At 43.6% G+C, this 25,851-nt stretch overlaps 1 protein-coding gene across 3 annotated transcripts in view; it reads left to right on the top strand.

Annotated features, from left to right (window-relative positions):
* Nucleotides 1-25,851, top strand: part of LOC116430522 (uncharacterized) — a 139,760-nt gene that overhangs the window by 103,598 nt on the left and 10,311 nt on the right. For all 3 annotated transcript variants that reach the window (XM_031984783.2, XM_031984784.2, XM_031984782.2), the window contains 2 exons: nt 19,849-20,772; nt 20,905-25,851. The exon at nt 20,905-25,851 is cut by the window's right edge and continues 10,311 nt beyond it. In XM_031984783.2, the coding sequence (XP_031840643.1) occupies nt 20,042-20,772; nt 20,905-21,535 (1,362 nt within the window). In that variant the 5' untranslated portion in view covers nt 19,849-20,041 and the 3' untranslated portion in view covers nt 21,536-25,851. The remainder of the gene's footprint in view (nt 1-19,848; nt 20,773-20,904) is intronic.

Below are 25,851 nucleotides of genomic sequence, written 5' to 3'. Positions count from 1 at the left end.
AAGGAAAGCGGTTCTCCGGCGGGTAACAAAGAAATTCTTCGTTCATCCGTGCGGAAACCGCGGCCCGCGGAAATCCTATCGGTGTTTGCTCTTCCGTATCGCGGTTTCGGGTACGGCCGACGACGTTTCGACTGTTACTTCGAACTTTACCGCGTCTCCACTTCGCCACACGCTATTCTCCGTCGAATCGTTTCGCGAAATCGAAAAACCACGGATGGAGGAACAAAAAAAAACGCCAGGAGACCTCTCATTCGGAACACCCTGCTTGGAAACACAATCGATTCGAAGATAAACTTTACGATGACCGCGCGAACGAATTTCGCAATCGGGCTTTTAAGAGATCGTGTTTACTATTTAAAAAGGTTTCTTCCGATTCAATCGGAAATTCTTCATTTCTCACTAAAGGAATTAGAAGAATTTTAAAAATTATCTTACAAATCATTCTAGAAAAATTAGGATATTGCGAAATCAATATTAACTCGTGTGTACATAACAGCAACGTATATTTATCCGATAGTACTATCAACCCCAGTACTATCAAACACTGCTTCGCATGAATATTCAAACTCGAACGAAAGTTACACTAAAACGTCTTCATCTTCTCAAGCTAATTTAAATTCTAGCCACAACGAAAAACCAATATAAACGTGAAACAGTTATCCGCGTGAATTACAAATCCCCTTTCAGTCAACAGACTCATCGGAACAATGCTCAGAACCAAACGGGCCGAGAAAAGTTTCTTTGCTCGCGGAGCGCCGGTAAAAGAAGAGGAGTTCAACGCGAGTCGCGTCGTGGATCGAAACGGAAAGCCGTCGATGTTTCCGCGAACCGATCTCGCAGAGACCGGCCCGTGACTAATTCCGAATTAACGAAGATAAAACGCTTATGCAGTGGCAGCGTTTATGCGCGGACCGAACAAACAACAATTCCGTTGACGCAAGCGATCGCTGGATGAGAGAAGAAGACAGGGGAGGCGGCTGTTTTGCATTATTTATCATCGGGTAAAGACGCGACAGCCTCTCTCCAGGATTCTTTTCCCCCCTCTTTCCCCCATTCCGCGTCGTGAAAATCAATTGTTTCGCGGTTGGGTCGGCGAGCGTTATCTGGCAATTATCGAGCGAACGGTGCCGTTTCTCAACTACTTCCTGCAATAACTAGGAACGATAAGGTGAAGTAATTCTCGTCGGGATTTCCCAAGTGTCCTGTCTCCTCCGGTGTTCTCCCGATTGCGGCTCGTTCCGTGTTCCCCGTTCTACCGCGTCTAGTTCTCTGAGAGCGCTGGTACCCCCCGCCAGAAACGTAATTGAGAATATTTTATAGGGAAAAGTGACGGTTCGAAAGGAACGCATCGGAGAAAATTTGATCGGAAATTTACAAGCTAATATGATCGACTCTTTTATCCAGTCGCCGGAACTCCTGATCTTTACGAACACTCCGAAATTGGACGTTCCGCGTCTGGTCGATGACTCTTACGATGATCGCTAGTAAATACTCACGTCACGTGCGCGTAACTTCGCTGTAAGGATTCCCTGGGAATTTATAAATACTGGCCGTTCGATGTCGAGTGGAGAATGATGGTGGAAGCGGGTTTCACTGGTAATGAAAGAGACGTTTGACGGAGGACACGTGGGATTTGATGTTTCTGAGTTAATTATGAGGGGCGGATGATGTGTTGGCTAGGATCAGGGTCTTGGAAAGTTGATGTAATAGGGGATAATTCGGTTGGGGAATTTGGATGTAAATGCGTTCGTTTTTGGCAGAGAAACAATTGTTTTGGTGTAGTCTCTTCAGTTCTGTAAATAGATTAGTCTTTAGTGCGAAACGAATACAAAAAAGACTCTCGTTTGTCTTGCAAATTAATATTGTATTTACAGTTTTGTCTCACTTTTATTGTATTATATTAAAATTAGAAATTGGAATTATATTTACTAATAATGTAATTGCATAGTGATCTGTAAGCGACGAACAGTACTGTAAAATGCTTTGAAGGCCAAAAACGCTGCGAAATAAATTCTACTTGTAATTTGCAAGCGGAACTCAAAGATATTAATTTTAGAATGAAAATAATACACAACTCAATTGTATTGTACTTTTGATTACATATTTATTATATATTTGACACAAGTGCATAGAAATTTGAATCAGTCACCGGCCATTGCGTTTGCATTGTAGCAAACTCCAATGCTGAAACATTTTCCATTCACCCGCAGACTAAGCGGAAGCATTGAATTTCGTAAGCATCGTTCCTCGATCATCACGGCACAATATTTGCTCTCAGGACAGAAAAACATTTTCCTTGCCAGTGATTTGTCAGGCCGTTCGCGTCGCGGAGCAGTCTAAACCGCGAACCGTGAAAAGATTAATGCTGGGTCTGCGACAACCGTTCAACGCGATCGGTAAAATTGTTCCGAAACGAGGTCACGAGTCCTTAAATAATTTCTTCTATAAACGCGAGCCGTATTATTAGCGTTACACGAAATTTTACGAGACACGATCTACTTGAATCAACTTATATAACAAACATTCATATAATAAAATCGTAAATACCAGTGTAAAATTATAGTGTCTTACAATAATTACTGTCAGTTGGTCAGCTTTTCATCATTCAATATTCTTTGCTAACATTTCTTCAATATCAAATAATAATAATCATGAACAGTGGATATTTTTCTATAACTCGAGACTCAATTATTCATTCTCCAAGTGAAATTATTAAAAAATACAAAAATTGTAATTGTAAAAAATATTTGAAACATGATAACCGTAAAAAATATGAGAAATTATAATTGTATAATAATAATACTATTTAAAAATGTCTCTGTCGGGATGTAATGTGTTATTGAATACTCGCGACAAATATGTTTACAAGTTATTTATTTACGTAGGCGCGTGTTCGGAGGCAGAACTGTAATGCGCTTCCTCGCGCCTTTCCGCTTTATTTATCTTCGTCTTCGGAAAGGCCTTACCCCTTGGAAACTTCGAGGGTGGAGCTAATTCCCTTCTCCAACGTCGCCTCGATTTTTTTGGCAGGGGAAAAATTGTGAATTTCTAATTCGGAAACTTTTTCCGAGCCGCGCTGACCGTGCGGCCGAAGAAGCCTTAACGGGACATGGCTGGCAGCGTTTATGGTAGGGTAGCCTAATCAGCTACGCACGTGTAAAAAGTGTAAAATATTTTCGCCGACTTACAGACTTTAGGGTAGGCTTAATTGCCTATACCTAAACATCTGTAAGCGGTCAATGCTATTTCCTACCAACGCTGCGAGCCACGTACCGTTACAGTCTCGACTGGAAACATGTCTGTGAATAAAACCGATATTAAGGTACACACGATAAAGCAGCGCAGAGTGTTTAGATATTTCATGAAACAGATGCTCGATCAGGTTTTTCCGAAATATTTTTCCGCGATCGTCGGACACGATCGCAGTCCCGTGTCAGATCGGTCTGGAAGAGTCGGCGGAATAGACCAGCGAATCTTGGATCGTCTGCAGCGGCCTCTGAAGATGACAACCGGCCGTATTTCCCCGGATAATGGTCTTGGCTTTCTTCATCTCTTCTTTGTCCCCCGCCGTCGACGGATACTCTCTTTTTAGGTATTAAGTTCGCTGCCACCGATTCAAACGTTCCCTGCAGACGATGAAATTATCGAGCGGTCGCGCGAGATTCCCGCTTCCGCGTCCTGTCGGCGCTGGATCATCTCCCTCGAACGATTCCCGTTTTTCCAGAATCACAGCATCGTCGGTTTAACGCGAAGTGTACAGGGCACGTCAATCTAACGTATATCGAATTTTATACACACTATATGGTAAATGTTTATATTGATTTTGACTGATGCGACTGCTCGAATATGAATCACAATTGCCTATTCTTAAACCTCTGATTTCCAAGACCTATGAACGAACATCAGTTTTTCTAGGAACAATAGAATAAACTGTACAATAAATCTCAATAAACCTACTGTTAAACATTGTAGTTTTTCTTTAAACAAATCGTGCCTTGTCAATTCTCTTCAGAACATGTGAAGAAAGAAGTATTTGCGAGTATATTTAATATTCAAAGTAATTCTGGTGGTCTGATACGAACCGTCTTATTCTACTTAATAGTTACATTATTACCAGGATTTCTAATGTTCTAGGACCTAAACTTTTAAGGAAACGTTCTTCTTTGAAAATGGTGTCATTGTCAAATTGTCAACATTGTCAGTTTGGAGATAGTATTATTCTAACAATATTATTTTATTATTTATTATTCGCTTTAAATAAACTGTATCTTTGTAGAAATAAATAAATGAGAAGGTATAAAGAATAAGTGTTAAGGAGAAAGTTATAGACGATTAGATATTGACGGTAATTTTTGCGGTCTGGCCAGAACAGTTTCATTCCACTTGAGAATAATATCCTTACTATCAGATTTCGCGTGTCCTGTCGACGCTCGACGATCTTCCAAGGATTCTCCTGCTACTTCCCGAACTCTTTGTCCCGTTAGGATTGAAAATACTTTCCTCGAGGCACTTTGAGACGATAAGATTCAAAAGATATCCTCATTGTTCTCCGTAGACTGCTATCTTGATGAACTTTGGGCGGATTCGTGGAAACAATGAATGATATTTATTCTTTCTCTTTTTTTCTTTATTTAGGCTGTTTAACACTCAATCGACGGGTGATTGGTAATTAACGATGTTTAGCAAGATTTCTATCAACTTGTTCGATTTGTATCGACTCTCGTCGGGAATTTGTTGATTCATTTGATTGACGCAATCTCAGAAGTAATCTTCGCACAAATTTGCTAGTTGCAATTGTCATGAAGCAGTTAATTCTAGTTTAGGACTAAATATAATTACTGTGGAATTTAATTAATCGATTCTTTCTCACCGAAGCCTTCACTGGACTCTAAATATTAGGAAACTTATTAAGAAAGAAACAGTTCTCTTAATTTATCTTAATAATTTTAAATTGATGTTTCTTAAGTTTCTTATTTATAATATCTTCTCAACACATATACAATACAATATCCTCCAGTCACATGTAAAGAAGTAAATCAATCAACAAGTATTTGTTATGTACTATACCTAAGATATTAACCCTTCGAAGACGAACATTTTCAAGTAAATAATATAATCATTCGAAGAAAAAGCGATCAGTTTTTTCTTTTCTCGTATTTAAAAGTTTAGCGTGTGATGTAGCTTCTTATTCCTAACAAACTACCCACCGCAAAAGGTTAAAGCAATTCCGCTGATAAAAGTAACAAAATCTCACACTTAAAAATATGAATTGTCTGCCAATTCCACATACTGCACTTGGAGCGAAGTTTAATGATCCGTTAAAATAATCGACGCGTCCTCTGTTCGGTGGCTTCAGCAAGCCCAGCTTCAAGTTATCAGAAATATTTCGACGCGACGCGAGGAAAACCCCTGATAAATCAATCAAAACGTCGCCGGAGACAAAGCGACGTTTCAGTGAATTGTGGCTCGAGATCCGCGGTTTCAAATTAATCCCGTGCGGTCGTAAATCGACGGCGTTTCCAGAATATAGGCGGAGGGGAGAGTTGTACTCGTTCAACGCGCTTATTTCACCGATTCGTAACTGTTTGTCTTCTCCGAAGCGATATCGCATTGCTCAAAGGTAGCGCGGCAAGTGCGTCGAAAAAGAGGCGGTTTAACGCATCGCGGACGGATGACGAAGTACCTCGTGTTTCTTGCGCAGTCTCAACCCCTTGCCGTATAATTTTCTTTACAACTTTGATCAGAATCATTCCGTCATCCATCATTTGTGGGAATACAAAGAAACTTTGTGTCCCTTATAGGTATTTACTCTTGAACTTTCCAAGTAGAATTTGATAACAGCAAAACAGTCTTTTATTTCAATTTCTTTGGAATAGGGACAATTCAATTTCTATTCTAACGGAGTAAGATATATTTCCGTTGAATATATTGATCTAAAAAGCTACGCCAGAAGTCTGACTCGTTATTGTATAACGTTAGTACATGAAAATGTTTAATTAATAAGCATTATGAAAATGAGTGCAATTTTAAATGTCTTACAGTTTAGTATTTATTCTGTCATTTTTTCATGTGGAATTATTTTTATATTTTCTCTAATAACTCCGTATTATTTTAAGTATTGCATTTGGAGTATACTGCAAATGAAAATCAACCGATAGAAACCGGTTTAAATAATTCTTCTTGATAATATTGAAAATGGTGTTACGCAATTTGGAAATGTCAAGTGTGACTCAGCGTAAAAACACCTGCAAACAAAACTGACGTCAAGTCACATTAAAGAAATAAGTTCAGAGGGTCAACGCGATAACGTTTTTTACCTACGTATCAGTAGATCACCTTACGAATACTTGACGTAAACAAATATGCGGGTAGCTAAGCTTGGCCAGCGACGAACTATCAGGTCCGCAAGGTATTAACATAATGAGAAAAACATCGAACTTCTTCCTCTACAATCTTATTTGCTCGCGGTTCCCCGGACCGGTTCGCAATTTCTTCACTTGCGTCACGACAGACGCGCGAAAAACGCTAATAAAGTTTTCCTGCTGACACCTACGCGTATCTCGGATGGTACTATTCTTGCGTCAGCACTGCGGAAGACCGATCGTACTCACGGATAACCCGAGTCCTCAACGAATATCCGATTGAACATTTAAATTTCTTTCTTAACTTTTCCGGAACCGCGCGTAATGAGACAAAACGACTAACAACAATCTAACCTCGATCTCTAAAATGATGTAAATTAAAACAAGTTTATGTAATTTAATAGAGAAGTAATTATTATAACATGATAAAATCTGTTTTTGTAGTATTCGCTTTCTGCGACGCACAATTGCTTGTTCTTTCAATTCTTTCAAGTTTTTCCTTCTCCGTTACAAATGTCAAGCAAAGTCTGTTGATAGTTCAAATTTTTTAAAATTTTTCACAGCAACCATTAATTCTACAAAAGCAGAAAAAGGTGATCATTATCGCGATATCTAAATCTCCAAAGTTACCAATGTCTTAATCTAAATTTGATACACTTAACTATCTGATACCTTTTTCGAAACCAGAGATGGGTGTTTGAAAATAAGAACGCATTTTACTAAAATAACGAAAGTTTTTGTGCTTTAGAAATACAGTACGATATAAAGTACAGAAATAGAGGCAAATAAAACACATTTCAAATAACAATTTGCATTACCCCGAGATGATACATCAAAGCCTTTCAACTCATAACCGAAACCCAATCCACTGACACATCTTTCCTCCAAAATCATCTATCAGCATCCGAAACGAGGAACACGTTCCACCGAATCAACAAAACATTCCAATTCTCCCAACAAGATAGACTAGAATCAAATAAACAGGATTACACGTAACAAATTGGATTCAAAGATCGTCGGCAAAAAATCGAAGATAACCTCGAATCCGAGCAATGCCTTTTCAAGAGAACCAAGCATCGCTGAAGCGTCGCGTTCTCCTATCACGCGCGGATCACCGCCCTCGAAAAGGTTCGATAGCCAAGAATCGAGTATCGTGTCTTTGAATCCGACGGACGAGGAGGATCCCGGCCGGATGTAATTTCCAGGGAGGAGGCTTAAAGCCGAAGAGATTGACCCAGGTCACGAATCTGTCGAGGCTTCGTTTCGACTTTTTTCTCCGTCTCGTTCTCCCACACGCGTGCACAGTGTCTCCCCGCCTTCTTCTCTTACCTAGCTCCCAGTTCTGTTCCTCTCGGCGAGGATTCTTCACCGTTCGGATTTGGGGCGGTATTTAAATAGAGGCTTATAGGGCAGGTCCTCCTCTTCCCCCTCCTTCTCTCTCTATCTCTCTCTGTCTCTCTCTCCCCCCCCCCCCCCTCTCTCCGCTTGTTATCTAGAGCAGTGGCGCCCGTGTCTGCGGAGGCTGTGTCGTATTGATCTGTCGGCTCGCTCGCCGGCACACGCCGAAGAAAGAGAGGGAAAAGTAGGGAGCCGGTAATTTATCGCGGCCCCGCAGCATCGCCGCTCTGCGACCGGGTTCGACCGGGAATCGCGAGCGACGCCTCCGGGCGAATCCAATCGAAGACTCGCGATGCGATGCTATGCTGGCCGCAGTTCAATAGTCCAGATTGTTGGATTAAGAGGAAAAAATTCTAGATTTTCTTCTTAATCATGCGTGCACTGTTTCTTATACATTCCTGCACCTATTCTATATTGTAAATGGCGATTGAAGTGAAATCGACAGGTTTATCGTGTTTTGAAATGTGCTGGAATTTTTTGTATGAAGAATTCGTAACGTGACTCTAGACGAAAATTGAATTGATAAGATTATCAGGTGTTGAAGCATGGTGGGATTTATGTTCACAAAATAACATAATGTAAACTAGACCTAGCCCAGATGAAATTCAGATCAATAGACATTCTTATTCTACTTGATAATAACACAGTGTTATTGAATTGTTAATTATACGGTTAATTATATCGTATTGTATGAAATCAGCGCACACATACAAAAAATAATGTATAGTCATGTCACTAATTATGAATAAGAACATACTACATCCCATTCGATCGTAATATGTATAAAGAAATTATATAAATCACACTTGTCTGTCTTCGGAGTTCCTATTCTAATAACAGTGAAACATTATTGTAACGCTCACTATTTGTAAACCCTATTTAAGAAACATATTTGACGTTGATGAAAAATATTCATTTAATGATATACAAATTACTATATTAAAATTATATATTCATCTGAGCAAAATAGTTTTATCCCATTTTAAAAACTCTACCAAAGAATTTTATTATACGAATATAACGATTAAGAACTTACTAAGAGAATTCTTATCACGTTTGAATGACAAGAGATTAGTTCTAATAATAAATAATAATCAGTTCTATTAATAAGTAATACGAAAAAAAATCGTGATATAATAATAATATAGATCAGTCTTAAACTCGAGGAACTTTGTTCCAAAGAAAACGAAAAATTTCTCGGTCATCGTCCAGCGATTTATGCTCGGTACGATCGTATCGCCGGATAGTTCATTGGCCGTTGTCCGGCTCGATCAAGGATCCAAGGTTACGGGACCAACGGTTGCGCAACTCCGCTGGAAACAAGGGTGTCGCAAGCGCGTGTCAAATCGGTACGGAGTCGGGATCGTGTCGTGAATTCGATTATCTATTTGTGTCATGATCAACCGCGCGGCCGTTGTGAAACTTCCCGAAACACGTACTCGCGTCGAGGACTTGTTACATTACGTTCGTTTCACGAATGTTACAAAAACGATCCCACAGTGAATCACATGGAACGTGAAACCTTGAGATACTGGCAAACGAAAACAAATGTCTGTCCGACAAAATCGCAATTTCAAAAAGTTTAATCGAGAAATTTATTTCTTATGTTAAGAACTTCGAAGGAATGAAAGTAAAACAGCGTCCATAAATTCTTTAAAAATGTTGTCTTTTCTACGTTGTTCATGATCGGGTTTATCAGAAATGCATACATTCTGTGATCATAAAAAAACATTAATAAACTACACAGCTATTGGAAGAAAATCAAATATCGATGGAAAGACACGGCCATAGAATTCCTGTCAACTGTAGAAACGAAACAATGCACGTAGGAAGAAACCGAGTTGACGTGGCGCGTGCAAAAATTGTTAATTAGTCGACGTGTTCGGCGGTCAACGATGGACGAGTCAACAGACAAGCTCGTTTTCTAGTCGCTTTCGGGAAACGAGATCAGCCTGGTGTCACGCGACTCGCGTGGCACGTGTTCTCTCGGTTAATGTCACGGCCGCAAACGAGGAAAAGTTCGCGTTTCGCGCTAAGCATCGCGGGGTTTCCGCAATAATTTAATTTTTAAGATTAAGAATATCTTGGAACATTGTCTTACGCGGCGGTGATATCAAAATCGCATGATACTGGGATTCTTCATTCAGATTTAAAATTAACATGTTGAATGACTAATTGAATCAATAATTATTAATCGCTCTATTAAGTGGTGATTATTTAAAACTTTATTCAGCAAGATAAACATGCAATACTAATAATACAGCTAAATTGAATAAGTTTTTGCATTTCTTGTAATTTCGGTTCGAGAAAAGTATTCAAAGTTCAAAGTGTTAATATATTTAGCAGAGCGAAGTTTCTTAGAATTTATGGATAAGAGAAGGCTAACGCGTTGCTTGCCAAAAGAATTTAATAAAAATTCCGCGTGGGGCCAAGACAGAAACTTATTAAAATAGCTTCTTTCGATGTGCATACATGTACGAATGACATAACCCAGAAACTCTGTCGTTCGTATACGAATGACATGACACGCGATGCGTTAAAAGAGTAATCGCCATGATAAACTTCGACGTTCCCGTTTCATTGAATAAATTATTTCGAGTCCGGAGGAATAAAGAATTAATTTTTACGTTGAAGGCAAGCTCGACAAGGATTTTCTTACGCTATTTATTTTAATTCCCGCCGGTGTCCATTTTAACGATTACGATCCCGCAGGATATTTCGTAGTTCGCATTAGTGAAATTTTTATGATTTCTTTATTGCAGGTTTCTTGCTTGCAAAAGATAATTAAATAACAGTTAAACAAGAGAAGTAATAGTTATAATATTGATTTTATTAATACGCCGAAGCGGTTGCCGCTGGAACATTTGTAAAGAAAAAATTTATTCGTTAGCTGTTTTATTGTAACTTATACTATCCCCTGTGAATACACGATAATAACAATTTTTGAGGAGGGAAAAGTCGTCGTAAACTTTTTTTCACCTATAGCGTACGTACATACATAAAATACAAACGTTAATTACATACATTATATATAATGACGAACATTTATTACGTACATGTACGCAACGTACAGAACGAGGAAACAAATCTCGTCTTCGTATGGGTTGTTCACAGGTCAAACTGATTAAATTCACTTTCCAAATATTTTCAAATTTCAGTGCTAAAACACTTATAATTAATTTGAAAGTGATTAAAATGAAAATGATAGAATAAATGGCGATAAAAGATATTTTAATTGAAAAATGGGTAAAGGTTATAACAACGATGCCAATGCGCCGACGATTAAAACGAAGCATAAGAATTAATTTTTTCCTTTTTAAAATACCATGAAAAAGTACATTCAGTCAGTATTGTCATAGTGATAAAGTTGAATATCTATTACAATTATAGTACAAAGCACAATACAACTCCAGTACGTATCTGCCTAATTGTACAAAATTTTAGTCAACGGCGTAAAATACGCTGTTAATAATTGCTAAAAAGTATTTTTAAAAAAGCCCTGTAATTACAGTATCGCATTATTCGAAGATTAACCGTATCTTACAAATTTACTTAAAAAACGACATTGCTTATGGGAAGACCAAGTACTGTCAGCAACGGTTCACAGGAAATGCCAGAGAATCCGGAAGCGCAGCGGTACAAGTTGAATTTTTCACGAGATCGATCGTCGGGTCTCGAAAATCGTGGTGCCGCAACGTTGCACGCTGCGTCAAAACCGTGGTTCTAAGCCTCCGAAGCCCGAAGTCGGCGGAAACTCGACCGACGACGATCGATCCCGGCAGTTTCACGTATGTAACGTTACTGGATTTGTTTATGCGATGACGGGACGACCTTTAAAACGTCGGGGCCGCCATGATGGACGGGCCGCGCACGTGACCAACGCGATTTGTTGTATAACCGGTCGTTACGTAACCCGATTCCGCACGGTTTCCTCCCGCTCGCCATCTATTCATTGTCAGAATAGAGTAATCAGAGAGTTTCCAGTGGCACCCGGTAGAGAGAGTGAGAAAGGGGCTGAGAGAGAAGGAAAGAGGGAACGTCGTTCGTTAATTCACCGATAGGTTTAACGCTGCTCAAATTCGACTCGACCGGGTTCTCGATCTTCTGAGTTCGCCTGAAACATCGTCGAACGTTTGAGGGAAGTTGAGAAACTACTGCGGAACAAGCTATTGCACGGCGTGTTCGATAATTCGTAGACGCTGCTTCGGAGACGATTGATTTGTGGACGAGAACAATGGAATGTAATCCATATTGGTGATGAAAAATGTATGTTCTTTTGTTACTCGAAGATGTTAAAAATGTAAAGTACAATACATGCTTTAGATATTACCTAGATGCAAATCCTAAATAGGTAACTTCCTTTGTTTGAAAAATGTGTTCTTTCTATAGAACATTTGTAATGTAAATCGAATTGGGTTAATCATTTGGTAATTGGATATTTTGTAAAATAGCTTTCTTTGAAGAGTATGTTTCTTTTATGGGATATTTGATGTAATTTGAATTCTTAACGCTTTGATAGCTGTATGCTTCTTTGTAGCGTTTGTCATCTGCGTCGAATCGTGTATCCCTTGAAATTACGAATCCTCCTAAACATGCAAGTCTGATAAGTATCGAACCACTAAACATCGGTTTCCTCGTTGAATTGCCGTGAAAGTGACCCCGCTTTCATTACTTTTGCACGAGCAGCATTGGTCGGATAAGTTCACTGTGGCGCGATTGGCAGTTTAGGGTTAATACAGTATTTAGGTCTGTTTGGTCTGCCGTTTGACGAGCGCTCGTGGTCGAATACCGGGACTTAAACACCTTTCCACTCAAATAATGGCAGACAAGGACGACCGGGTCGGATCGAGCACCTGTATCTTGACCCGATTGGGTCGAGACTTCGGTAAACCCGGTTTCCTACCCTCTGTGACCTGCTTTTTTATCTTCGTATCGGGAATGCCTCTCACCATCCGCAAGTATGCGGGACTATTTCAAAAAATTTCAGAAAATCGATACGCCTTTTTATAGTCAAAGTGAAATTATCGATATACTATTGTATATTGAAATTTACAGGAACGAAGTCGCATTTTAAAAATACACCAAAGAATTCATACAGACGCAAAGTATACTTTCAGAACAATCATCCCCCGCATTCCTCCATTATTCATCTAAAACCCAATGGATTAGCCAAAATGAACCTCTTACTGAATCAAATTCGAAACTTTCATAAAAAACGTCCATATCTATATCCATCGAATTGATTCAATCAATTTACTATTATTATCTTCTAACGTTAAATCAAATCTTCCACGTCCAAAAAAAATGTCGCTCTAATCCAAGAAGAAGCACGAGGAGAGCCGAAAACCTCGGAGCCTCGCCTTCGCGATCGATCCGTCCGTCGACGAGCTCCACGTGGAACGTTCCACGGGGTGTCCCCCATGCACGGATGCGCAATTATGCGTCGTCAGTCGAAACGACGCCATTCCCGTCGAGCCCCGATCATCCTGGCCGGGCCACTCGATACATCGAGCGGCATAATTATCGACAGTCCTCCCTGGCGCCTCGCATCCGACGTGTTTGAGAGAGAAAGGGGGAGAGGAAAACATAAAAGCCACCCCGTCCGTGAACGCAGCCCGAAAACGATGCAGTCCCCGTGCTCCATTGACTCGGTTCGTTGAAGAACACTTGTCTGGCCCACATTCAGTCGGCCCACCCTCCGTGCCACGTGGCCTCCATTCAGCGGGACGGGAAAAGGGCGCACTCCTGGGTCTTTACGCGCACCTGCAGCCGACCTTCCGCGTTTCTCACCAACGAGCCTCCAAAGCGACGAGGGTGTACTTTTGAATCCAACTGACATCCCCGCCTTCTACCGGATTTCCAGGATCCGCTTTCGCTGCTCGGATAGCGGCCGAGGAAAGGGATGATCGCGCCTAGAATGCGATTGTTCGTGGCTGAACTTTTGGGGTTGAGAGCGAAGGGTTGCGAGGGTTCCTTTTTCTTTGATAAACGTTCTGCGGTCAAAGGGTTTTCAAGAGACAGGGGGCACCGAGTTCGGTGCGAGTGTTTGCGTGGTGACTGATAAACGATGGAAATCATTGTTTAAGCTAGTGTGATATGATGTAAAGAGATAATCATAGTTGGAACAACTAAAACCCTTTTGAATTCTCTTTCTTTAATTGGTTGTTAGTACACGAGTTATGCGGACGGTATATCAAAGATAGAAGGAAGAAAGTAGAATTAGATAAATTTGGAAGTATATGTTGTTATACTTTCTGTTTATTCTGGGATTAATGATAATGAAAGTTTTTTAGTAGTGGATGGATCTAAAAGTAAACGTGTCATAGAAATTAAAGTAAATTATGACGATGTGTATTTAAATTCTGTTTCGGATATTCCAGGCATGAGTGTACCGGAAATTGCAGTCGAGAGTTAATGTACCGTTACGAGGGATGTATGGTTAGCTGATCTCAACGCGTACGAGTTTGAAGAGACGTAAACTTACTTCCGGTCCGTTGTTAGCTTCCTTTAAGTCTACTTTTGGGTTGCTCGTAATTCCCGTGATGCCTACTTTTAGGTTACTTCCGCATCACTTTTAGTTCGACCTGCCAAAGACTTGCTTCCAGCCATCTTGAAATCTTTTCTGATTCTATTTTCACTTTATTTTCGATTTACGGCTGTATTATAGGTACAAGTACTTACACCTGTTTTTTGTAACATTAAACTCATTTGAAATATACTATCCACAAGTCACTTATTCAAGGTAACCGAAGAAAACGCAGTTAATCAAATAGAACAATTCTTGTTACCAGAAAATCAATAGAAGACAAATTCTGCTATTCTCAAGACATAAATTCATGCGGTGGTATGTACTATAAATTTTATATCGTTTCAATGATCCTTTAACAAACATCACTACCAAAAATATTTTCCATTTAACCAAAAAATCTCGAACTTAAATATTCATTCATCTTCCCAAGTGAAATCTCCTCGCGAGAAATAATATTTTCCATATCAAATTCTTGCAATTGTTCACAGCAAAAGCGCCGTCCCTCAGACAAAGTAAGAATATTTTCTACCCAACCAAAAAGTCTCTACGACGAACTAATACGATTATTCATATTTTCGAGCAAAATTCCCTCGCGACGGAGTGACATTTTCGATATCAAATTCACGCACACGTAGACGGTAAAAGCTCCGTCCCTCGGACAAACGAACGATACTCGAAACTTTCGACTACGCCACCGCGTGTGATACAAAATGCAGCGGTACCATCTGAACACGAAGAAACTTTCCGTCGCTGCGCCTAACCACCCACGATTCCGGTCTGGCAGCCTCGCCTCACAGTTGCTCGCGACTGGCGACCCATCCCCGCTCGCTGTCGCGCCCCTAGTCGAAGAAGAGAGGATCCAGCCGCGTCGCGCTGCTTCTTGCCCGGCTCAATTTCCCCAGTTCAATTCGTTTTTAATTATCCTCGGGAGTAAGTTGCCTGCTAGCGGCGTCTCTCGCGCCTTAATTAATAGTTACGCGGCCCCGCTCTGTCGTTTAATAGTTGTTCTCCTGGCTGGCGCGTCGTAAAGCACCCACGGACACCAAGACTCGAACTCGGCCTCTTCTGAGGGTGCACTTCCGTGGTAATTATCGAGCCGTCGTTAATCGTTTTCAACCCCCTCCACCTCTGTTCCGCTTCCCTCAACTCTTTGCGGTCCAAAGCGTCCTTGGTTTTTCTCAGCAAAACTTGCCTCGACTTTCCTCAATTTCGCTGTTGTTTGTCTTAACCGTCCAAGTGAATTTCAGCGCAATTGTTTCTCTTTACGTGCTGAAATGCTGAAAGTTTCTTTGTGGCGAAGTGTCTAAAGTGAAATTCTAATTACATTAAATATAATAACGTTATCTTTCAACAAAGAAAAACCATGGGCTATTTGGAACTTGGATTCATAGTTAGCCTTTTGAAAACCAATCTCTTACGAGTGCTATATAAATCTTCAAATTCACATAGATCTTTGAATCTAAAAATTTTGTAAGCTACACAGAATTAAAGGTTAATACGACACTCTTCTCATTTGTTTAAAAATATTTGACAAATACTAAAATTTTATTTATATACAACGTGATTATCACGTGACGAACGAATGTAGGAGAGATTGGTAAAACGATTAATGAATGTTGGATATAAATGAATGTCGAGTCTTCACATTGTATCGGAAGGGGTTAAGACATCCGTCGCGCAAGAAACGAAAGGAGAGGAAGAGAATCGCGAAGAAGAAGCGCGCGGACATTTCGGAGTTGCGAGAGACCAGCAAGGCCGACCGTGTATTTTTAACTTGAGAAGCTTCCGGCAACCCTGGCCGGGATCAATACCTCCGGCCACCCCGTCGTCGTGTACTACTGTTGGAGGCAGAAAGGGTGCACCGGGGTTAACCTACATATCCAGCTCCGACAGCCGGAGCGGCGAACAAAAACATTTTTCTTTCGGATCAACCCGCGGCTGTGACGCCCAGAGACTCGGAGGTGTTCCGACCACGGATTTTTCATTCTTACAGATTTCCGTTTCGCGGGAGCTTTCGAGAAGAAATTGTGTTACTGCTAGAACGAGATGTAATTACCTTTTATGGAGCGATTTTCGAGAGCTGAATTCAATTCAATTCAATTGGATTTAATTTAATTGAGTGAAATTGAAATTCGTTAATAAGGGTTGCATTAAAATATCAAAATGTAGAATTTAATTTTCCAGTTTTGTAGTAACGTAAACATTTACTGAGAACTTCCAGTATCTATCGTATATTAGTAAAATAACGTGCTTTTTGAAACTGAGAATTTACTGAATTTGATTTGAGTTTCTCGCGAGTTCCGACGTTCAAGAAATGGAAAGGTTTTATTTTCATATAGATATGTAATTTTATTTTATTTATTACCTATTACATTATCATGTATTCTAAAATACCGAGACTGAACTTCTATCCCACGTGTTTAAATGTTTAATTAACAATCATACCGCACGAGCACAACGAGTTTCCTTTCGACCCTTGCGAATTGAATGTACCTCATTAATTCTGAATTGGTATCGCTCCGTTCGATATCCTCGCGTGCCCGATCTTACGCTCAAACGGATTAATTTAGAATCACGGAAGATCGAGGGAAAACGGGAAAAGCGAAAGGGGGATGAAAATTTTGTTCCATGCATCCAACGGATATTACGAACTTTGTTCGGTGAAAGTTTGCGTTGAATTACAGGGGATGAAGGGTTGTTCAGATGATCTTCATGGTTTATTTACTAGCGGGGCGATGGAACTTTATTAATTTTATGTTGCTCACGCGTCAGCCTGTCTTCAGAACGAGTTACTCTCGACGCGATAGGAAATGCTGTTCGATGGAAGAAAGTTTACCCTAAAGCGCTCATGCGCACAGAAACCACGATCATAGAAGTTATACACCCCTTATCATGAAAAACATGATTGATCCAATTATATAAAATCATTTCTTACAGATAATAGTATTCAAACTAAAACTTCAATTCGGCGTATAGAAAAATACCTACAGAAAAAAACATGCAAACTGCCGAACGCAATAAATTTTACTGTACTTACGATTTACACAATTTTGTACTTCAACACTGGATTAATGTTATATATAAGTAAACACGAATATCCACACGATCGGTCCACCATACGTTAAAGTATACATTTCTTCAAACTTCCTTTACAAACTTACATTGCGTTCGATGAAGCGTCGCAACCATCTGTCGCGCGGAAGCGTGCGCAAATTGCCCCATTATTCTCCAATCTAAGCCCCAAGCGCCGCGAATTTCCTCGAGCCGGGAATTAAAATACTGTCCTCTCTTTATTCGCCGATACCGGTGACCGGAGTCGGAAAAACATTTTTTTCCACACGCAAGACCGCAAGCTCGGGGTGCGAACGAGCCGCGGAGCGGCCGTAGAGGTATTCAGCAGTCGCGTAATTGAAAAATACCCGTGGCCGCGTTGGCCGCCACAATATTTGGTCCCGGCGGGGGGATGAAAGTCGAGCGGCGAGAAACGAGAAAGAGAAAAAGGGGAACGAACGAGAGCAAAAAAAAAGAAAAAAAAACCGGAGAAACGAGGGAAACGAGAGCAAGAATGTTCTCTCGTATCCCATTACAAAATGGCTGCTGGTCTAGCTAGCTCCTCGGTGGCAGCCACGCGCTCCCTCTCTTGCCTTTGCCTCTTTTATCCTTTTTCTTCTGGCAAGATCACAGCAAGAAAGGGAGAAGCGAGACGGAATTGAGTTCCGCGGCCGAGACTCGCCCAGGAATCCCCGAAGAAGAGGTCGGAGAAGAGAAAGACGGTGTTAGCGGCAGTGTCGTGATGAAGAAAGTGGCGCGCCAGGGGTTGGAGGTGGAAGAAAATGGGAGTGAAGTGGATGAAAAGAGAAAAAATCGAGGGATCGCTAGTAGAGGGAGGGAAAAGAGCAAAGCTCTGCGGTGAAAAGAAAAGAGAAGCCTTTCCCTCTCGATGTCATTCGGGTTCAGGGAGCAACTCCCGCAGCCGTGACGATATGTCTCCCCGTAGAAAATGGCCACTCGCCGGCGGTGCGCACGAGATATCCCCTTTATTGCCGTTCGTTTCACGGTAATCGCGCGACCGGTTGAATATTCGTCGCTCGATACTTGCGGCTCTACCCAATACGCGTTTCGAATCGGCTGGGAGCACCTTCCATCACTCTCTCGAGAGTTTTATCCGATCGCTCGACTGGAAACGAGCACCTCACGGAAGTTGATCTTCGAGTTTGTCTAGTCCTGTGACGTTTCAAGATCTTTCTTTTACTATTTTTGGCTCTGGAAGTTTAACTAGAGTGTTGGTGGGTCGTGTATTTCAGGGGTGTCAAGCTGTATTCAAAGTAGAATGGAAGATATTGTAATCTGTAAAGTACATTTTAATTGTTGGAAATCCAATATTTAAGGTGATGATTCTCAACTATTAAAAGTCGTAATATTTAAAGTGGAAAAAGTAACTTTGAAACTATGTTAGGATAAGAAACTAATAAATGAAATTTCACTGTTTATAACCACTTATCATTAATAATATGAAATTTATACAACAATATCATTTATGCAATAAATAGTTTTCCACAAGGAAATACTACGAATCGAGTATCCGTTTTAGAATCAACAACGCACCTAAGAATGAATAGGATTTAAACGCGAATCACGATGATCCAATGCCAAAAATCTGCGCTCGAGAATGGACCAAGATTTCAAGCGTTAAAACGTCAAAGTAAATGTTAGAAGATTGCATGGCCGATCACATTTCTCCGGAATAACTCTTTCGAGCGCCCCGAGAACTTACGGCGGAGCGTAAATCTGTCTGGAGCGAGTCGACGCTCCGGAGAGTCGAGATTTATGCAGCGCATAATCGAGTTCCAAATTACCGGGGAAAGAGAACGCTGCGGCGAGGACTCATGGGAAGGCGGGTGCACGGATAAGAGCTCTTTGTCGAAGAGTGCCGGATGCCCGAGGAGGGCATTATGCCGCTCGCGAATACGTCGGGAACGATTGGCTCCGCGTTCGAGTTCTTCGGCCCGGCTGAAACCCGAAGGCGGGCCACCCCCGGAGTAACCGGAAGCGGCGTTCCGTTTCAATGCGCGATCGTGAAAGGAGCCGATAACACGGCTGCCGAGTAAAAGCAAATCCCTTTCGAAGATACTCTACGGGCGTCTTTTAATGTGATTTCACACTGTTCGAGGGAAGAAAGAGAGGAGAGGCTCTCCGAATAGCGATAGGGTTCCTTTGTGCATGACTCGCGAATTTTTATTCGGTACCCCTTTGTCGGCCGCATCATTACTGAAATACGGATCTCTATACGGCTTGCACGAATCTTCCACAAAGAGTGGAATTGAAATCTCGATAGAGTTTAATAGAACGCCGTGTTTGTAGGAAGTACTACTTGACGTAATGGAGGTTGATTTTGCTTTTTTGGAGTTCGTATATGGAAACGGGAGTTACCGTTAGGCTAAAGACTTAGATATAACATAAGAATACTATCAAGTTAATTTGAAAATATTCTCCAACTGTACACTGTTTCATAGAAACGCCTGCACAAAAATCTAACAACGAATATCTTCTCTGTTCCAGATTCACAGACCCAATAAGTTCCACTGCAACATCTCAAAAGTCTTGCACGAGATTCGTCCATTGTGAGATTCTACCATCGCGAGCATCGGGTGGTCGTCGCTAGCAAGACGGCCGATCGTGTGAGCGTCCTCGGTGCTATTCCGCGACTGCCCCGACCAGCACCAGCCCGAAGATTCTCCCAGCGAAGGGCAAGATGCACATCGAGGTGCAGGTGGCGCTCAACTTCGTGATATCGTACCTCTATAACAAGCTGCCTCGTAGACGGGTGAACATCTTCGGCGAGGAGCTCGAGAAAGCGCTCAAGGACAAGTTTAAGGGACACTGGTACCCGGAGAAGCCCTTCAAGGGATCCGCGTTCAGATGTCTGAAGACAGGGGACCCGGTGGACCCAGTGCTCGAGCGGGCAGCGAAGGAGAGCGGCGTACCGATCCAGGACATCCTGGAGAACCTGCCGGCAGAGCTAGCCGTCTGGGTGGACCCGGGCGAGGTTAGCTACCGTATCGGCGAGATGAACGCGGTGAAGATCCTCTATTCGGAGACCGGCGATCCTCATGACGAAAGCTCGGCCGATCGCGAGGTGACCAAGACCTTCAATCCCGAGGCGCAGTGTTTCAGGCCGATCGAGGCGGTGGGCACGTCTCTCGGTGGGCTCAGCCTCAGTCCAAAATCCACCTCGCCGTTCCCGAGCTCGCTCGGCAGCAATGCCAGCAATGGCTCGTCGAACAACCAGCAAAGCGGCCACGGTTCTGGCTCTTCATCGGCGCCCTCGCCCACTCCGATTACTAGCTCGTTTAAGGGCTCGCCTAGCCCTGTACCAGCTTTCATACCGCGCACCACAGCACCGCTCACCTTCACCACCGCCACCTTCGCTCAAACCAAGTTCGGCAGCACCAAGTTGAAGACCAGCAGCAAACGAGCTAACAGGTTGGTACTTGAGAGTTACCGTCTCCATGAAATATTATGTTACCATCCATCATCTTAACGCTACAATCAAATCTTAAACTCACGAGAAGCCTAAAACCATACTAACGAACGCCTCCAATTGTTCTGCCGTAGAATGTCCCCAACCGAGTTCTCAAACTACATCAAGCAGCGCGCAATGCAACAGCAGATCCATCACCATCACCACCACCCGCAACAGCAGCAGCAACAACAACAGCAACAACAGCAACAAGCAGCGGTAGCGGCAGCGGCTGGCGGTCTGCCTGTATCCCAGAGCTCCCCGCGTAGCCGTAGCCTGTCGCCGGGCAGCATAGTCGCTGGCGCTGGCCAACAGCACACGGATCCGAGCGCGTACTTCTTCCAGCACGGACCAGCCGCGTACCATCCCCAGTTCCCGCACCGCAGCATGTTCGAGTCGTCGAGCCACGGCGGCTATTTGTCCGCGGACCTGTACACGGGTGCGAATTTCCCGTCCTCGTACCTGGACCCTACAACGATCGCCGGCCATCAGTTCTATGGCGGCGGCGTGAACGGGACCAGCGGCGCAGCGGCTGGCAGCACTGGCAACGCGCAAAATGCCGGCAACTTGGGCCCGGTCGGCTCTGCTGCGGCGACTAGCAACGTGAACGGAACTGGCCAGCAACAGGACAAGACCACGCTGGTCGACGGCCTGAACAACTTCGGCCTGGGCTCGGTCGCCTCCTATCCAGCCAACCAGTACCAGCACTTGCTCGTGGCTAACTAATACAACAACACGCGTGCTGATGCCGGGAGAGCGTCGTCGCGGCTCGAGTCGTCGCGACTGGTGCTCGGCGCCGCCGCCGTCGCCGCAGCCGCTGCCGCTGCGGTAGCAAACTCCAATGCCACGGGACGGAGAGGAAGAGGGCCGGGGAGACGGGAACGATCTTCCAGCCTCTCCAGTGCGTCGAGACGTCGTCCAGAGACCGCAACCGGCTCCCGTCTGACAGATGACAAACACACCTACCGATCCGCTTGCACCATCCGGCCCGACGGCGGCCTCGCGCGGGGGCGCCGCAAGAACCCCGATTGCTCATCGTAGCCAACCAGCTGCATCTGATTCCTTTTTCTCATCAGCGGAGGTATTGTTCACGGAAGACGCGCGTCACACACTGACAGTCATCCAACGATCATCGACCGTCATCGTCATCGTTATCGTCGTTCCGGGGAGCTCGTCGATTCTCTTCGTTGGCTCGATCGTTCGGGTAGGATTCTCGCTGGTCCAACTACCTCTGTGTTTAGGGAATGATGATGAGGATGATGATGAAGATGATCGGAGGACGCCGATCGTAACGCTGATGCCGTACCGAGGACACCTCGGCGACGAAGATGCGAGCGGATTTGCGAGAAGGAAAGAAAGGGAGAGTAAAAGAGAGAATAAGGGAGAAAGAGGGAGAGATAGAGAGAGAATGAGAGTGTACACGGATTTCTTACAGTTCTTCGGTACGCGCGTCTGGGTGCCGAACCGCGGGTGGCTACGCGTTCGATTGCTAAAAGAGGAATGGGTTTCTGTCGATCGCAGCGAGGTCACTCGCGGAATCGACGGGGCGATCGACCGAACGCGGAGCGACGCGCGTTTCGCACACCAACGTTTCATCGAGAACCGAGAAAAAAACAAATTGCTAACCAACGATCCACGGAACCCGATCGCGAGACAATGGCGCCTGCCTTCTGGCTGTCGCGAATCGGCCAGGCCGCGCGCGCGATATCTCCTTTTATCGTTCTGGTCCGAGTGTAAATCGAAACGACGCGACACACCGCGCCCACACACCTGCGAGAGAGCGAGACACGCCAAGAGTAACATACACACACACGAACACACACAGGCATAATACATAGAGAGTACATGGAAAACAGACAGACACTTGCACCATCGGATACAACTTACATGAACAATGTAATGCAAACATGCAGAGTCACGAATCCGCAACAGCGAGAACCAGCGAAACTCTCATCCATTTTACCTGGCGAGACACCACGGACACACATACAGACCCAATAGTAACACACAAACACAAACACACACGCGTATACAGCATTCTGATATCCATTCATACAGAATTACACCCCTGCTTGGGGGTAAGGGGGTGGCTGGACACTTTCGCGCACGACTTTTCACCAACACGTACACAGATATTACCAACGTGTAATAATTTATTTTTTCACTGGTATAGTCGGAGAATTGATAATGAGATATATCTGTAGAGCCTATGTATTATATTCAAGAATATGCACTCATCTTCACGGGTTCTAGCGAAACGGTTCGGAACTACTTGTTCTAACTACCTGTGGACGCAGCGACCCTGATACAGGGATAAAAAGAGGTCGGATTGTGAGAAAGAGGAGATTAAAAGAGAGAGAGGAAGAGAAAATGAGAGAGTGGGGCAGGCGACGACTCGTTCCCTTGGAACCATCGGCGAACCGGACCAGGACCAGCGGGGGTGGCGATCATTAAACGATTTTCATGGGACACGATTCTCATCCTCGTGGGGACGGGGACGAATCGCTCGTCGGCTCGGGTCGCTGAGAGACTCGCAGTTCCATACCGTTCGGGACAACTCGTCCTCGGTACGATTTTACATTTTATTTTTATAATAAATGCAGTAGAGCGTAGGGGAGCTGAAACCAGGGGAGGAGAGTAGGGAGGGAATGTGGGAGATTGGCGGCGTGTTCGTAGGATGAACGAGCCGGGCCGTCGTTGCGGTCGATCCTCACCGCGGTTCGATGCTTTTCGAGATTCGTCCCTGACGGACTCGGTTTCGCCGGGATTGGCAGAATTTTCTTTTAACCATCTAAGTTCAAGTTTTCATGGAATCCTTTGAAACTAATCAAATGAATATCTCGAGGATTCAACACTTTAAAGAAGAAACTGATGATGGATTAGAGACTATTTTTTAGAAGATTCGTCCGACTAAGTTGCAGATTTCGAAAGAATGTAGTAGCTGCGTTGTTAGCTCCTAGAAGTTTGTATTCTATACGCAAATGAACGGTTGGTGTAAATCGATTGAAGTGCTCCTTTCGTGGGTGGAAATACTGTCTATGAGACAGCAGGAGGGTTTATATTACTTATACAAAGGTGAAGCTTCGGAATTGTCCGTCGCTCGACCGGGAAACAAGCAGACGCGACACGCGAGAATTAATCTGGACGATCATTCTGCCCATCCTGTCTGACGCGGATTTAAAATGGCCGCCGAAGGTTCGATAATATCGGGCAACATCTTCGGCTTGTCAAAGTTCCTCCAAGTGTTGGCGAACTTTCCTAATTCCGTGGGCATCGAACAGCGAGCTTCAATTTCTCGCTGTCCCTATCGATCCCGGGACAGCCACGTCCGAACTTCCGCGCCGTTCCTTCCGGGCACGGGGATTTCCGAGACATTTCTTGTTTCCCATGATCGTGCGCGGTCACTGGGACGATGCGAAACGGTTACCGTGGAGGACCTGCCGCAACCGGCCTGTGTTCGCGAGATTAATTAGGTGATTACGTTATTAAAGACCACCATTGCTGTCCTCGACGGATAGAGCATAACGGCGACCGGTACCCGTGAACGCTTAACGTTTACCTATTTTCTTCAGGGTCTTGCGGGAATCATGAACGAGACTGTTTCTCGATCTGTACTTGAAATAAATAGATCTTTTCGTTAGACTGCAGATCTTTATGCATTTATAGTTCTCAAAGATTTTCAAACGAGAATGAAATGGAAATTTCAATGGGACTTGATTCGGTTTTAATGAATCAACTATCTCTCTGTTCATTTGTTCCTTGTTTCATAGCGTAAGAGTATATTCACTTTCTACTTTTTATAAACGATTAGATTAGTCTTGTAACAATCTTGTTTCAATCAACGTTAGAATTCCATTTAGATCTGAATTCGGTAAGAAAATTTAGAAGCTTATCGTAGCCTATCGAAACCGTACGAGGCACTAATATAATTTACTTGCGACACATTATACATTAGAATATAACATTCACGTTCACTCCCCGACAAGACCTCAACTCGCTAATAATTAGCAAATTCCCAAGCGATTCTCGATTGTTCTGAACATTACCCCTGTACTATACGAATCGGGCGTCGACGATGCTGACCCGTGGGACCGCGTACAGCGAAGACAGCAATGGCGGCTGGAAGTGGTGCCGTGAGCCGCGGGCCAGGCACTAGGTGCTAAAAGTATTAAAAACAAAAAGTGTTTATCTTGTCGTCGTCGGACAAACGTACGGAATACGCGAGGCCGGAGACTGTCGACGCGTTCGCTCGTGGATCGCAAAAACAGAACCCTGCGAGACATCGTCCGAAGGAGGAGGGCTGCACGAAACAGAGAACCAACGAAGGGGACAGAGAAAATGAGATGCTTCCTTCTTCCGTCGATCCGCTCGATCTGTCGCGCTCGGGACCCTCCCCCCTTAAACTAGTTTCTTACCTTTAGCGTGACTTCGTATCGTGTAAGTGTTTGTAGCATAATTTCTATAGGCGTGACCGTTAATCGTTCTTTCGTACGAATTTTTATATAGCCCGTTTTGTATATGAACCGGACGCAGAGGAGCGGCCACCCGGAAACCGCTGGACGCCGCGATCGACGGCGGATTGCGGCCGCGACGCGCGGCGGATCGAGGACGCGCGATCGACGCCGTCCGGATCTCCCGGTTCAAGGATCGTTCGCTCGAGGGTGTCCGATACTCGATCGAGCCACGGTCCCGCGTCGTCGAAACCTCCTTTGATCTCGATGAAAACAGAGAAAAAACGATCGAAGAGAAAAGACAAAAAAAAAGAGAAAAACGAGAAAGAAACGAAATCCATCGATCGAGGATCGAAGAGCGATTTCTCTACGGTCGGCGACGCGAGACCGCGGGTTCATAGAGGAAGTCCAAGATCAAAGGATCGAGACGCGACGCTTTCGAATTAGACAAATTTATTAGGCAGAGAATTAATCGACGACGCGGATCGATAGATCGAAATACAGCATGTGTTGCACCGACCAGCGAGCCGGTCGGCAGCCCGATGCATTCAATGAAAACGGTTCTCCGGCCGCGCGGGGGGTGCTAAAAAC

Source organism: Nomia melanderi, chromosome 11 (assembly GCF_051020985.1).
Source record: "Nomia melanderi isolate GNS246 chromosome 11, iyNomMela1, whole genome shotgun sequence".
Taxonomy (NCBI): domain Eukaryota; kingdom Metazoa; phylum Arthropoda; class Insecta; order Hymenoptera; family Halictidae; genus Nomia; species Nomia melanderi.
Note: the sequence above shows the minus strand (reverse complement) of the source record. Positions and strands in the feature narration are given on the sequence as shown.